This window comes from Eriocheir sinensis, chromosome 32 (genome assembly GCF_024679095.1).
Source record: "Eriocheir sinensis breed Jianghai 21 chromosome 32, ASM2467909v1, whole genome shotgun sequence".
NCBI classification, from domain to species: Eukaryota; Metazoa; Arthropoda; class Malacostraca; order Decapoda; family Varunidae; genus Eriocheir; species Eriocheir sinensis.
In genome coordinates, this window is record NC_066540.1 from 10,556,326 (window position 1) to 10,573,105 (window position 16,780).

A 16,780-nucleotide genomic window follows, 5' to 3' on the forward strand; every position below is an offset into this window, starting at 1 on the left:
GGATTGGTATTAGCACCATTACTTTTCCTAGTATATGTAAACGATATGTCAAAGGGGGTAAACAGTTATATGAGCCTGTTTGCAGACGATGCAAAACTGCAAAGACACATAAGAAACAGTAAAGACTGAAATTCTGCAAGATGACCTGAATAAGATTTGGGAATGGAGTATGAAATGGGAGATGGAATTCAATGTGAAGAAATGTCATGTAATGGAAATGGGAAAGAGTGAAGGGAGACCAAAATGGACTTATAAAATGGGAGATGGAGAAATATTAAAGAAAGTTAAAAAAGAGAGAGATCTGGGAGTGACAATACAAGATAATCAACAGCCTGAGAGTAATGTGAATAAGATATTTGGTGATACGTATAAAATGGTGAGAAATATAGGATTAGCATTCCACTACATGAATAAGGATATGATGAAAAAGTTAATAAGCACTATGATTAGACCAAAATTGGAATATGCAGAGGCGGTGTGGTCTCCCCATAAGAAGAAACCCACAAAAAAAAACTAGAAAGAATACAAAGGATGGCAACAAAAATGGTTCCAGAGCTGGTGGGATTGTTATATGAAGAAAGATTAAAAGAAATGGACCTACCAACACTGGAACAAAGAAGAGAAAGGAGAGACCTAATACAAATTTATAAATTATTGAGTAAAATGGAAGTAGACAATGAAGAGTTACTACTAAGAGAAGGAATAAACACCAGGAACTCAAGAGGACACAATAAAAAATTGAGGAAGGGAAGATGTTTGAGAGACATAAAGAAATATAGAGGTTTGGAACAGACTAAGTGAGGATATAGTTTTGTGTGCAAAACTTTAAGGAAAAGTTGCACAAATACAGATACGGAGACTGGACCACACGAGCATAAGCCCAGGCCCTGTAAAACTACAACTAGGTAAATACACATGCACACACTTACAGCTGCGAGTCCCTCGTAAGCCTAAAACTTCCCCTTCCTCTCTCTCTCTCTCTCTCTCTCTCTCTCTCTGTGCGTGTGTGTGTGTGTGTCCAAAGATATTCATGTATGTTTTGTAGCTAAGCAGACGGAAACGTCCATCAAGCACAGGTGCACCATAAATTTACAGTTTTTAGTTTCTCGCGCTGATTCCACATTCTCCGCACAATGGACTCAGCAAGGCTCATAGCTCTCCAAATGACTGTGCAGCCTTGGCCTTCCACTTTTCTTTGTATGACCTCCATCTTGGTGGCGTGAGTTGATGCCATGAAAAAGAGTTGGTGGCAAAGGCTACGTGGGTGGCAGGTAACAGCACGTCATCAAAGGTGTAGCACTGTAGCAGGGCAGAGCAAACAGCAGTTTCCAAGCTTGGCAAGCAGCATCCTCATCACACTACGGATGCCCACGAATATTTGTGCATATTTGCCATATTGTGATATCATGATGGGCGTGTAGTATGGGGAGGGTGTCGCGCAATCAGTTACACAACAGATTTAGGTCATTCTTTGCTTCCACCTTGTGTAGTATGGGTTCCAACCACGCACTATGAGTTTGTGGGTTTATCTTTAGGTCCTCGTGTAGTAGGCATTTCGTGTAGTGTGAAGATGCGTTGTAGGGGTGTCCACTATATATATGTATATATATATATATATATATATATATATATATATATCTATATATATATATATATATATATATATATATATATAAACACACACACACACACACACACACACACACACACACACACACAGCAGGCACGCCTATTAAATGTTTTCACATTTCGTGAAACGCCTACTATGAGAGCACATGAAAGTATAGCCCACAAACTCAACTCAAAGTGTGCGAGTTGAATCCATAGTAGGTGGAGTAGGTGGAGGCAAGGAATGAAGGAACTATCAAATTCTGCACCCATGCCAACACTCCAGTCAGTCAAGTAAAACAAGACACAAAAACAGAAACAAGCGATAAAAATATAGAATAAACACAGGAACATGTGGAGGGCCACTGTGGAATGTGCATGACACACCCCATACTTCTGATTGTTTACAAGTGGTGCCACCCGCGTGACTCATCACCACCACCACACCACGCTGACACTCCAGTCAGTCAGACAAAACAAAACAAGGAAACAGAAACAAGCGATTAAAACGTAAAACAAACACAATAACATGTGGAGGGACACTGTGGAATGCACATGGCAAGCCAGTTCTTTTCCCCCGCACAGTTGCTATCCATTTACAGGAGCCTTGTCCGCCCTCGTATGGAGTATGCATCTCATGTGTGGGGGGGGGTCCACTCACACAGCTCTCCTTGACAGAGTGGAGTCAAAGGCTCTTCGTCTCATCAACTCTCCTCCTCATACTGATAGTCTTCTACCTCTCAAATTCCGCCGCCATGTTGCCTCTCTTTCTATCTTCTATCGATATTTTCATGTTGACTGCTCTTCTGAACTTGCTAACTGCATGCCTCCCCCCCTCCTGCGGCCCCGCTGCACGCGACTTTTTACTTATGCTCATCCCTATACTGTCCAAACCCCTTATGCAAGAGTCAACCAGCATCTTCACTCTTTCATCCCTCATGCTGGTAAACTCTGGAACAATCTTCCTTCATCTTTATTTCCTCCTGCCTACGACTTGAACTCTTTCAAAAGGAGGGTATCAAGACACCTCTCCTCCCGAAATTGACCTCTCTTTTTGGACACTCCTTTGATCTCTATTCAGGAGCAGTGAGTAGCGGGCTTTTTTTTCATATTATTCTTTACGCCCTTGAAAATAGGCCTGCCATTATCCCCTCTGCTATCGACTGAACTCCTCCCCCATACACCAACACACTTTCCCAACACCAATTTTTTGCTCGCTCCTGAAATTTCATGGGGGTAGTTTATATTTATCTCTACACCTTTATTTAGTGGTTTATATTATTTTTATACAAGTTCAGATAGATTTTGGCCACGAGATGTGTTTTAAGTGAAATACAGTTTGTTAGATATTTCATGTGGAAAAATAGCACCTCCATGTTCAACAGCAAGGCAAAGACTACTACTCGTGTCCACCCAGGAGAAGGCACTCTTCCAGGGACATGATGTTTATGGCTTCCTACAGGAGGCTGGCGTCCTCAAACTCCTGTAGGTTTTATTGTCCTTTTATCGAGTCATTTTTTTTACCTCATTTTTAATTAAATACTGTTTGGTATAGTTTTAAAATAAAGTCTATTAAATCTTTCACTCGGCGCCACATGACCTTGCAGTTGCGGTGCCAAGACAAATGCCCCAATAATCAATCAATCGTGTCCACCCATTTGTCCCTGAAACATGTTTAGTTAGGTACATCTCTGATGCTAGTAATTATAATTTCGTATGTATATTTGTATATGATATACATCTATCTACATGAAAAATGGTAATAAAATATAGGTGTATAGTACAAAAAAAGATAAAGTACGCAGAAAACACCAAAGTATTAGATCACTTATAACTTAGGAAGCTTTGTCACGACATTATTTTTGGGGAATAACCATCACTTGCCAATTCATCAAATTCATATAAGCCACCAAAATTCTATAAACCAACAAAATATAGCCCTGTGTATGGTCATTGTAGCTATGAATTATGAGAGTAATTCATTGGTCCATCAGCCAAAAATTTTCATGAATTACAATTGGTACTCATCGGTAATGAAGGGGTTAATGGTTGGTCGGGTAAAATATTATCATTGACTCTTGCAAGCAACCTGAGTGAAATTAGTGAAGAGAATTAATATCCTCAAGCAGAATTTCCAAACAAGATCCATAAGAAGACCTTGAATCTTTAAATGTGCACTCCTGTCTCTTTATCTTTTCTCCTCACACACTCCCCAACTTGGCATCCATACCCAGACTGTTTATGATCAGGTAGGGGCATCATATGAAGGATCTCTTTTAGAAGTATTGACTTTGGACATGCCATGGTTAAGGTAAGTGAAGCTAAGTATTAATACTGATTTGCTGTACTTAATCTTTGTTGCCTGTGTCACATACATAACAGTGATGTTTCCATATTCAAGAACTAGCACTTGTGTACTGCAAATTAAGCTCAAAGTGGTGGTGCCTTTCTTGGCATTACCTATACACCCAGCATTCACTGTGTTTGTAACTGTTGTCTCCAAGTCATGCATATATACTAATTCAGGTTTCCCCAATCATACTGATAACATGTGTATATCTATCTATCTATCTATCTATATATCTATATCTATATCTATCTATCTATCTATCTATATATATATATATATATATTATATATATATATATATATATATATATATATATATATATATATATATATATATATATATATATATATATATATATACTTACACATAACTGATCCAAGGTACTTAAACTCATTAACCTCCTCCATTTCTTCACCATTCAAAATTATTTTGCATTCTTTTTCACATTCAATTCCCACTCTATATAGGCATACAAAATCCACAACCTCAATTCTACTCCTCTCACAAACCATCACTTTTACATACACTATCAAAAACACTGACCAAATTTTGTGAGTCACTTTCATTTTCTGCAATGAGCACTGTGTCATCAGCAAATAAGATTGAATTCAGCACCCATTTCCTTCCCTCAGCGTACATTTTTACTCCAACTTCCCCAACTTTGCCCTTCATTTCTCTCATAACACCATCCATATAAATATTGAACCACCATGGTGACATGACACACCCCTGCCTCAAGCCCACTTTTATCTTATATATATATATATATATATATATATATATATATATATATATATATATATATATATATATATATATATATATATATATATATATATATATATATATATATATATATATATATATAATTTTTTTTTTTTTCTAATCAGCATTGCAGGCTTCTGGCAGCCATCAGAAACAACTGGCTGTACTGATAGTCATGTGGGGTCCCTATAGTTCATTCACTTAAGCTGGATCCCTCCCAGCAATGGCTGGTCTTTAGCCGAGCAGCTAAAGATGCTGCTGATTGGTTGTTGGTGGGTTGGGTGTCTGACATTTGTCACTCAATACACTAGCCTTGATTCAGAAAATATTCACATATTTTTACTTGCTGACTAGTTTGGTCAGATGGTATAGTCTACCCGTGTTCTAATCTGTCATATGGGTTGGTTGGGAAAATTTATTTGCTGCTGCCACTAAAGCCAGGATGGTGAATGACAAAAGAATGCATAGCATCCCCATCATTTTGATCACTATTGTACTGTCAAGCCAATGCACATACAGATACTCAAAGAGCAATAATTAGCACACAGGTCACTGTTTTCCGTTGCTAATTCTAAAGTGACAAAAAAAACCATAACAGGGTGGTATTGTAATGAACTTTCACCCCCTCAATTTTTAGCCATAGAGAGGGAAGCCCAAATAATCTCGTTGTACTCTGTTTGATACCCAATGGGAGACTTTCCAAACTATTTAAATAAGGGGCAGCACTGTCCTCTATGTTTCTCTGGCTGGAAGGAGACTGAAATATCATACCTCTCATCTGTTTCTTTAAAAGGGCTGTGTGGAGAGTACTACAATGCTTTGTTCAAATGATTCATATAATTTCATATGAAAATATATCAAAGAAGAAAGCATTGCTCACCTTGCTTTATTTCTTCAAAAACAAAGCCATTCACCTGCAAATCTGGTAGTCCCAATTTCTGATTACCTGTTTATAGAAATGATGCAAAGGTGAGTGAAATAAAGTGTCCAATGATATGTGACCATTCTAGTGATTTACTAAGCATATATATCAACTGTGGCAGCTTTACCTTTTTGCAAAAATTGGTACTTTGTAACCCAGAAAGTCCTGCATACAGCATTAAGTTGTGTTTACAGAGGCCAGGCCCCACTATCAAACATGGAAGGCAATTACACAGTATTGATATGCCATTAATTAACACTGTATGTATGATCGCATCCCATCTCTGTTGGTGGGGGTTAGCCTCAGTAAATATGACTCGGTCTTATAAACAAGACTGTTTCTGGGTTACCAAGTACCAACATTCATTCTTAATATATTTTCACCAAAAGACAAAGCTGACATAGTCAATACATGTGCTAGGTAATGCACTAAAATGATCACATATCACTAGAAGTCTGACTTTATTCACCTTTGCATCATATAGGCAACTCCTAATATTTGACAGCGTTGCAGTGCCGTGCAAATCGTTGAATAACAAACATACTCTTCCCATAGGAATTCATATAAATAGGGAGGCTCTGATCCTAGGTCATCTAAGGATTGTTCTCTACATTCCATGGGATATCTAGCCATGTTAAATTCATTGCGTCAAAAGGGGTAGAATGGCTGAGCAGTATTAGAATGACGTATAGTGACTAAGTAGCAGGCCATTGATGAAATGCAGTGAAGCAACTCATGATTCACTGCTGCTCTTGAAGACAAGTGTCCCACTTACCCCTCCAAGAAAGGAAGATGTTAACTAGCTTAAGCATACTGGCAACTAGTGGAGCAGGGTGGATGATGCTAGTAGACTAAAAGTGAATAAAGAGACATAGTGAATGAGGCTACTCAGGCTTTTAAGCCCTTTTAAGTCCTAAAGGCATGATTTCCAAGCCCACACTGATATATTATAAGCTAGAATTTAAATATGAAAGGTAATAACCAGGATTCTGAATCGATTCTCACTGGTCTCTCCCTTCTGTTACTAGAAAATGACAAGATTTTGCCATCAGTTGTTGTTGTCGCAAGTGTATACAGTACCCTCCCGAGTTTCGCGCTTGCTTTGTTCTGAAAGTATAGCGCTAAACTCGAGGAGTGTGAAACTCGGGGTACTGAAACGCTTATTTGTTCCGGCCCGTGGAGCTGCTGATTTTTTTTTCACTTTACTACCTTGTTATCTTAAAATGTGTACCTTGGAAAAAGGAAGGAAATAGGAAGAGAGAACGGGTTATTTTGAAGCTGCAGCTGAAGGTGACCGCCTTATGAGTTCAGAAAACATACTTGATTCACCGTCAGTCCGATGACGTCATCACTGGCGCTCACCCAATCAGTGGCCTCGCTGCCTTAAGGCAGTGTCACACTGGCCGTTTTCCTCCAACTGTTGGGGCTATGGGCAGCCACGGTTGCCCATACACCCAACCAGGAGCAAGTTGTCGGTTGTCCATAAGCTGGTGTGACACTGGGCCTTTATCCTCCCACTGCGTTGGCGGTAGGGGGTAACTGGTGACTCCAACTTTTCCAGGTGTGCGTCACACACGGCCAAAGTCAGTTGTCCGTGTCCACATTGTAAACAAAGCAGTCGCCCTGTATCGACATTGCGCCGTCTGCTGAAGTAACAATGAAACAAAAACTTTGTTCTGAAGTTAAATCGATAGTTTGTTGTTTTTACCACGGTTCACTAGGGCACATCTCTGCGAATCCCACCCCAGCACATGTGAACATGGTCACCCAACTGAGGGAGTCTACTTTTTACCTCCAACCGCATTGGTGGTAGACGGCAACCAGGAACTCCAACTTTTCCAAGTGTGCGTCACACACGGCCAAGATCGGTTGCCCATATCCACAATGTAAACAAAGCAGTCGCCCTGTATCGACTTGGTGTCATCGGCTTGTGCTACCGTTACCCAAGCTATGGACTTGTTGCTGCAGTTAAATAGAAGGAAGAAGCGGTTGTGGGCACTATCATGGCTTCAAAGACGGGAGGACAGGAGTGTTTACCTAAACCTCATCAGAGAACTGCTGTGGAGACCAGTGTTGTGTTCCTGGCCCAATAAATAGCCTTCATGCAGTGATTCATGGTTAAAATTTATGAGAAATACTAGCATCTTGCTATTAAAAAAAAAAAAAAAAAAAAAATCAATGTACATATGCAGGACCGTAATTTTGGCAGATTTTGGGGGCTAGAGGACATATAGGTTCATGAGGTGGGGGAGCTGGCGAGTGAAGTGAGCAAAGCCATGCTGTCAGGGGATGCCTGAGAACAGCTCTGTTTATCATTGTCATTGAGCATGCGTAGTTCGCGGGAGGACAGCCAGGAACACAACACCGGAAGTCCTACAATTTTCATAGACAAAAGAAAAGTTTTTTGAACTGTGGTTCCACAGCATGGGGTGTTGTTTTATCTTGTCAATTAAGTAAACAAAGCAGCTCTGCCAGTCCACTTTACGAGTCTTTTGGTGGGCCATCTTCCATTGCTTCTCACTCCTCAGACAATTCCGGCATGTTTGTTTACATACAGCCGCACTGTTGCTCGTACCCACATTTTCCCTCCATACGGACAACCGACAACTCGCTCCCATTTGGGCGTATGGGCAACAGCGGTTGCCTGTAGCCCCAACGGTTGGCAGGAAACGGCCAGTGTGACACTGCCTTTTAATGCTGCGCGCGTGATGACCCATACGTGTCAAAGCAGCGTGATAATGCACAAAAGTCAGGGTGGTAAGAATTTAGGACTAAGCGCAAAACTCGAGGATCACGAAACTCGGATAGCGCAAAACTCGGGAGGGTATTATATATGTTAAATTTTACCATATAGTATGCACCTTTTATAGCAAAAGTTGACCTGATCACAGTTTCTTTCAGCTTATATATATATATATATATATATATATATATATATATATATATATATATATATATATATATATATATATATATATATATATATATATATATATATATATATATATATATATATATATATATATATATATATATCCTTTTCAGTATTACAGTATAGGGGATGAATTCATTGCATTATATTTTTTTCTCTATACAGACTTAAAGGCATTTTACCTGCAATATGGGAGAATAGGACTGAGAGCCAGTGAAAGGGAATTTAGTTTAAGCAGTCAAGTTGTAATTTGTTGCTTCAGTAGCTAAATATTAAAGAAGTGAGACTGCTGTACTATGATACTCTTCAGCAGATGGCACCATTTGTATATTTCCACTAAATTCTGGGGTTAAGGAAAGTAACATGCAGTAATCTTGATGAGCATTCATGAAAGAGAATTTCATTGAAAACTGTGAAACCATGAAATGTGGGTGACACCCACTCATGGAACTTTACATATTACCACACAAATTAACCTTTGATGATTTTAATGATGGTTAATTCATAAAGAAAGAAGATAAGCAAATCAATGTTACCAGCTTTCATTCTATTTTTTTTGAAAGATTAAATACATCTAGATCAATTTATCTATATAAGGTGAAAAACATGGCAATCCACTATGGGATTACTATTATGGGATTACTTCTCTGTCTCTTGTTTATCTACTTTTGTTCATTCAGGCAGATTTACAGATCTTGTGTTTTTAATTTTATTCTGTACTACCTTTGATTTTTAATATCCTTAAGTTGCCACCCTGTTAAAGTAGCTGTTCATTTTGTTGAGTACAAAATACAGATGGAAAGTGTTATAAAATTGGTACTTTATAGACAGTGTACTTTGCCTTCTTTAAGAAATATTTTCAAACCATTATGAATTTAAATAATTCTGTACACAAAAACGTATAATGTTTGACAATTATTCATATCTTATCAAGAATATATACTTATATTTACTTTTAAGATTTAGTAACTAATTCTTTTCCTAAAGTTTCTAATGCCTCTTATACAAAAACAATGAAGACACTGTAGGTTGGAGATTGAAATCTTGTTTCCAACACCCTTCTTCATATAATTTCCTGTTCTGTTTGGGTTGCTGTTCATAGGCTTTTGTCCTTTTCATATTAACTGCAGTCCCTCTATAATATAATTGGAAAACTTCAGTGTCTCATAGTAAACTGGTTGCTTGGCAGCCACCAGAACTTGAAACTGTAACAGATGCTGATTAAGACAATGTATTTTTATATCAACTATTTTGATTTTATAAAAGATATTACCGTTGATGATGAGGTTTCAGGCCCCACTCCACCGCTAGTGCAACGCTCTGCGAGGGCCGTCAACAATTACAATGTTAGCCTCAATAATAATCCTCGATATACTTATTCACAACGTCGTAGTGAGTGAGTGAGTCTTGACTGCTTTCATGAATAGCCTACTGATGTACTTTTAATAAAACTTGGCATCATCATAGTCACTCGGCCGTGTGGCACTAAATTATTTCCAACTCACTGAACATTCAACACACAATTTGTCTTGAGTATAGACACTAATTAATAGCCATGATCGGTTATGTTACGAATTCTCTCAATTTCAGTTTGAAGAACTACACTACACTGGTCATTCGCTGAGTGGTTGATTTCAGGCTTCTTGTACCTCACACAATTTATGCATTTCTTCTCAGTCATGGCGCACTCCTTTGATTTATGATTGCCAGTGCATTTGAAACATTTTGGGGCTTCTCCATTGGTCTTGGCAGTACAGTTGGCCTTAAGATGGCTATATCTCTGACAGTGGTAACATTATAATTGCATGGTATCTGTCTCTCACTGTATATATTCCCCATTCTAATTTTAACTTGTCATGATTCTTGTAAATCAGCTCTCTTACAGTTGGGTCGCACCTCAAAATGTAGTGCATCGTGCCGCCAGCTGCAGGCTTACTAAAGTTAACTCAATCTTATTCTCAACACCCTGAATTGTGCGTAAGAACTCATTGCAGTCTAAGATGGTCTCCTTTATTTTTTCCTTGGTCTCCTCTTTATGTACATTGCATATTGTGATCTTTGGGTTCATCTTTCCAACACTCTTGGTACTAATTTGCTCAACGGACTCCAATTTTTGAGCAGCCTCATTACCTCCATTTGTGAATCTTGAATCAATTATTTGAATGCCATTCAATGCCTGGGAGACTTCATCCTTCATATCTGTTGCTTTCTTTTCCTGGGTAGAAGCTTTCACAACCAGGAGATTCTTCTTGACTTTCCTGTCTCTCTTTGCCACCTCAGCCCAACTAAGTCCTTGGTCAGCTTGAAGAACGTCAGCAACTGACCCCAGGCCCTCCTGCACCTTCTCGGCCATTGATTCAACTTCATCTTTTACCACAGATATTTCTTTAGATATTTCTTATTTGAATTCATTCAATTTCTCCACAATTTTGGTAGCCAGAAACGCTTTATGAAGGCATGGGGTGCAAATCCAATTAATTTTAGGTATATTATCCTGCTTAATTCCAGACAAATGAGCACACTTCTCATGACACCATTTAGGGCACAAACAACATCCAATCCATTTCTCGCCTGTGAAATCCTCACAAACGTAACACAAATCCCTCACACCCTTGGCCTTGACAGCCATGTCGACAAAGCACTTTCCGCTTGGAGCAAGATGCAACACATCCGATCACGGCCACAACTACTCACTCACTTCAATTATTTCAATTACTTATGCTTGAATAATGTACACATATCCAACTTATTTACCTTTCAATATACACTCCTTGGTTTATAAAGATTCTTTGTACTTTAATTCCTCATTCTTTTCATTGCAGCTGGGGCACTGTTCAAAAAAAGTGCCAGTGGTGATTGAGATAGTCAGACAACCACAACGACTGATATCTGGGTTGCTGTTCATGGGCTTTTGTCCTTTTCATATTAATAACATTAATTAACATATTTTTCTTCTTTTCTAAAACATGCATACATGCAATAGCTTATAAATGAATTACTGATAACACTTGTCAGCAAATATCTTTATCTCTCCAAGTAGCTAAGATCTACATAGTTTTGGATGAAATAATAAGTTTGGAAATAGTGTTTCATTTTTCAAACTCCTTTTTTTTCTGAAATCTACTATACCCTGTGCTACATACATTTAGACGTGCATCTCATTTCTGGCTTGTTTTTCGCAGTACCTTGTGTACGATACGCAGACGGTGGTTGGTGGACGTAAACACCAGATCTCCCCTGAGGAGCACATCTTTGGGGCCCTGACTCTCTACTTGGATATTGTTTATATTTTCATCAGTCTTCTTAGTGTGTTTGGGTCAAAAAATTAATGTTTTTGTTCTGCATCATGAACTGTGTAACATGGTTTATTCAGAGAATAGCGAATTTCAGAATGTATCGAAACTGAACAATATCAATATTTGCCATGTACTTACAAGGCTTAGAATGTATGCAGTCTGCTTTAATTGTTACTTATCTCTGCTTTTGTCCATCATTATATACTGCCTTATAAAGTGACTGGGCATGTTGTATAAAAACCTAAGGCGAGTTAGAAAAAATATTACTACATAGGCTTGCATGTTTATTGGTGTATTTACTATTGAATAACCCCTTAATGACGACAATGCCGCTGGCGTCATATAATTTTTACTGACGTAAGCAACGAGCATGACGAGCGAGAAGCTCTCAAGAAATTGAATGGCGCGCGTTAACTATGTATCTGTCGATGCTTAGTGACTAACTGGCACCTCTTTTGTCCCTCAGACGACTCCGTGCTAAAAATAGTCTACAGTTCTTGCCAACACATCATGGCGTTTGCAGAGCGATTTTGTTCCCTCAGCCGATCTGTTTCGGCTGTCTTCCTTTAGTTCCTGCTCGTTGTGTGGGTGCTGAGCGTAGTCTTGACACCTCCGCTGATATACAAGATGTCCTAGATGAACCAATATCTTGTTCACAGGAGTGTTCAGAGGAGTGGGAAGCGGAAGTTTAAATTCTTGGCGAATCATGGAATTCCAGAATGAAAAAACTACAAAAACTATTTTTTGAGTTTCACTGCAACTTTGGCTCTCTGTAGGCAGTAAATTTCCAGGTCAGGGATTATAAATTATATTTTTCAGACTCAATCGTGATAAAATGAGCAACTTTTCTTCAATAAATTTTCTTGTACGTCGCACCAGTAAAAAGTTGGAATTTTAGGGGAATCATGGAATTCCAGCCAAACGGTGAGTCCAAATCATAATCTGATTTCACAGTTGAGTTATACGGATGATTTTCTACAACTCTTTTTCATTGAGATTCATTCCAGAATGGAAAAAAAAATTACCAAAATTATTTTTTGAGTTTCACTGCAACTTTGGCTGTCTGTAGGCAGTAAATTTCCGGGTAAAAGATTATAAACTATATTTTTTCAGACTCCATCATGATAAAATAAACAACTTTTCTAAAATAAATTTTCTTGTATGTCGCACCAGTAAAAAGTTGGAAGTTTGGGGGAATCATTAAATTCCAGCCAAATGGTCAGTCCAAATCATAATCTGATTACACAGTTGAGTTATACAGATAATTTTATACAACTTTTATTCAATGAGATTCTTTCCAGAATGAAAAAAACTACAAAAATTTACCAAAATTATTTTTCAAGTTTCACCACAACTTTGGCTCTCTGTAGGCAGTAAATTTCCGGGTCAAAGACTATGTTTTTCAGACTCCATCGTGATAAAATGAGAAACTTTTCTTCAATAATTTTTTCTGTACATCGCACCAGTAAAAAGTTGGAATTTTTGGGGAATCTTGGAATTCCAGCCAAATGCAACAACCTATAAAGAAATGGATTTCACAGCAGGGTGCGCCAGAAAATTTTCTATAAAACATCTTTTATGACTTTTTCTCAGTTTCAAAGTGCATTTTTCGATGACTTTTGCATTTTGGGGGATCTCCTGAGAAAAACTGTTGCAGTTTAGAGGGGATAATTATTCACTAAATTATTGCCATTCAGACTACCGACAAACAAAGCCTTCACAAGTCAATACTAATGAATAAACTAGTACCTTATATTAAGTTATTTATTTATATATTTGTTAGAATATGTACAGCAAACTCAATTAAGTGAACTAATTCATGCCACCCTCTTCCACTAAATCAAAGTTTCCACTAAATTGGATTTAATTATTTTCACTGAATTTAGTGGAAGACCACAAATTAAAAATATGATCCCATTAAAATTTGTTAGGAAAGTGCTGTAGGCACCACATGCCAGGCATATTTGTATCTTCTCAGGCTGATTAAATCCCCCTCAAAGCTGGCATGTTTTTTTGGAGGGGGTCACACTTTATCTCACAAACCACCTGTAGGGTGAGTTAAGGAGACAATGTACATGTGAATGTAATGTACAAACGAAAGTTTCTGTGGTAATTCTGACGGATTTATATTAGTTTGCCTCACATATCAATAAGAAAATCAGGAGACATTCAGCTTGCTACATGCAGCCTGAAAGTGCCACACAGTGATGAATTTTGAAAAGTTTCTCCATCTGTCTGATGTTATTTCCTGCCTCCAATTCATGGTTGATTACACTGCTGAATATGCTTGCAGAGTGCAGGTAAAGTAATTACTATCGAAATGTGTTCAATTGTGATGAAATGAGAAAGTAAGAAAAATCAAGACAGGTTACAGTCTCCATTTGTTGTTTATGCTCCATAGATGGTGGTGTGGATGCTCCGTATGGCATTTTTTTTTTAATAATAAAGTTAATGATTTAAGTTTTCAGCAGAATTTGGTTACTAGGTTATTATTAGTTACCAAGGAATCATACCAAATACGTACACGTAGCATATCATTTAAATTTAATTTGAAACTCCAATTATTATTTTATTAAAGATTCATGCAAGAAAAATGAGTTGTGTAAGTTGAATTTGAATGCTCAGTTTTTATTATTATTTGTTTATCAAAGATTCATGCCAAATAACATACACAGTTTAATGTGGTCTCAGTTATTATTAATCATTTATACAAAGATTCATCATTCCAACCCTTAAAAATTACTGAAACACTTCCATGATTGTTAAGGCTAAGGAAGAAAAAATAAAATAAAATTTCAGGCAATTTAAGATCTGATTACAGTTGTAATTACATTTTATTTTAACTTTAATGTCATTATGTTGACTCGTTTAAGCAATATGACTACCTAAGTAAATCTGTCTAAAATCAATAGTAGGGTCCATTTCATAAAATATATTGACAGTTTGACTTCGCTTCCTTTTCATTTCTGTATTAAAAATCATTATTCCCAGGTAATATCTGTACAGAACATCCACACTTTAGGATGATCTATACAATTTGAGATAATTTCCTGAGGAGTTGTGACTAACATATACTGTAGCCAAATGATTATATTTTCTATTAAATATTACTTATAAAGAATTTACTTTTTTTCAGATTAAAAAAATAAGTACATTGCCTCCCCAACTCACCCTATAACCCTATAACTGATTCCAACTATAAATAAGGTTTCCAATATATTTATATGTGCTTTTCTTGTGTCAATCAAGATTGAGACATTGTGTTGTGTACATAAAGACTTAGTCCACTAAATCTCAATTTACTGGCCTATTCCATTAAATTGAGGAAACAATAATGTAAAAAATATCTTCCATTAAACTGAGTCCATTGAATTGAATTACACTGAATCAAGAGTTTATATCTATCTATCTATCTATATCTATCTGTCTATCTAATATTATATATATATATATATATATATATATATATATATATATATATATATATATATATATATATATATATATATATATATATATATATATATATATATATATATATATATATACGTAGCTGTGATGGAGGAGAGAAAGAAGCATCAACTCAGTCAGGTTGCTTGTTGAAGGGTACTGCAGAATAATTGTATATGACATCGAGGTCTGAATCTCTATTACATGGCCATCATATTATGAAAAGTCCTAGATTTCTGAGGTACATCTTTTTATTTTACAGTACCAAAACCAATAAGTCATTACTTGTTTTCCTCATTACTGAATATCCACTACTTCTGTTACCCCATTTCTCTGAACTTTTAAAAAGTGACAGCACTATTATGGTCTCTTGCTTAGTGATGGAAAGCTATATATTTAATTCATTTGTCATGGAAGACCCTTGAACAAGCTTGAGTGCCATAAGTAAAAGGTACAATGCTGTGGAGAGTAGGAAAGAAAAAGAATGAGATACCAAACACTTAGTATAGTAAAAGTAAGCCAAAGAACTTTATCAAAGCACCACTGGAGAGTATATGAATAATGTGTAGTACATTTCAGTAATATCATGGTAGCTCATCTAAATACATCAATGAAATTTTAAATTTTATACAATACTCCTGGCAGAACTTGTAAGGGAATTTGAAGTGCATGCCTTATTAAAAAAGTACAGTATGTGTCTGCATATATTTTGTATTCTATGTAAAGGTTATTCAGAAATATAATTTGTACTGAATAAAATGCAGCTAACATGTAACACGACATATGCAATGTTTAGAAATGCTGCTGAAGTATTATACTTGCTAGTTGATGTAATGTATTTCAGGTACAGATAAAAAGTAAATATGATTAAGTGTAGTTTTAGTGTATTCATATGTACGTATATATATATATGTTTAAATATGACTTTTTTTTCTAACTTAAATATAAACATATGATATCCCTGTGTGCTTATCATACTGTTAATCTCTATATTAGTTGTTTAAGATATAGCTGATCTCAAAATTTTTTTTTTAAATGGAGTTGTCTGTAAAAGCGTCTTCAGTGCTTCATGGAGTTCCATTTCTTTTGTGTTGGTAATATATACAATATCTGTATACAATACCTGGAAGCATTACCATCCCATGTCAGTCTTAGAATAAAGGCATAACTGGCTTTGATATCAAATTTTCTTGACTTTTATGTGGATGTATTTACCTAGTTGCAATACCTAGTCGTGATATATAGGAAGCAAGCTATATTCGTGGGGTCCCATCTTGAAGTCTCCGTTTATTAAGTTTACATTCAAATTCATGATGAATTTTGACTTGAACTTTCTGCATTTTGAGGTCATTTCAGGTGTCAATGCATTCATTAGGAAAGCCAGTTTCTTGATATCTCTAAGGCACCTTGTCTTCCTCTCAATTTGTTTATGTGACCTCTTGTATTTCTAGTACCGT

At 36.8% G+C, this 16,780-nt stretch overlaps 1 protein-coding gene across 1 annotated transcript in view; it reads left to right on the top strand.

Annotated features, from left to right (window-relative positions):
- Positions 1-16,496, top strand: part of LOC127006125 (protein lifeguard 1-like) — an 88,835-nt gene extending 72,339 nt beyond the window's left edge. The window contains exon 6 of the mRNA XM_050875646.1: positions 11,760-16,496. Coding sequence (XP_050731603.1) covers positions 11,760-11,906 — 147 coding nt within the window. The 3' untranslated portion in view covers positions 11,907-16,496. The remainder of the gene's footprint in view (positions 1-11,759) is intronic.
- The last annotated feature ends 284 nt before the right edge of the window (positions 16,497-16,780 follow it).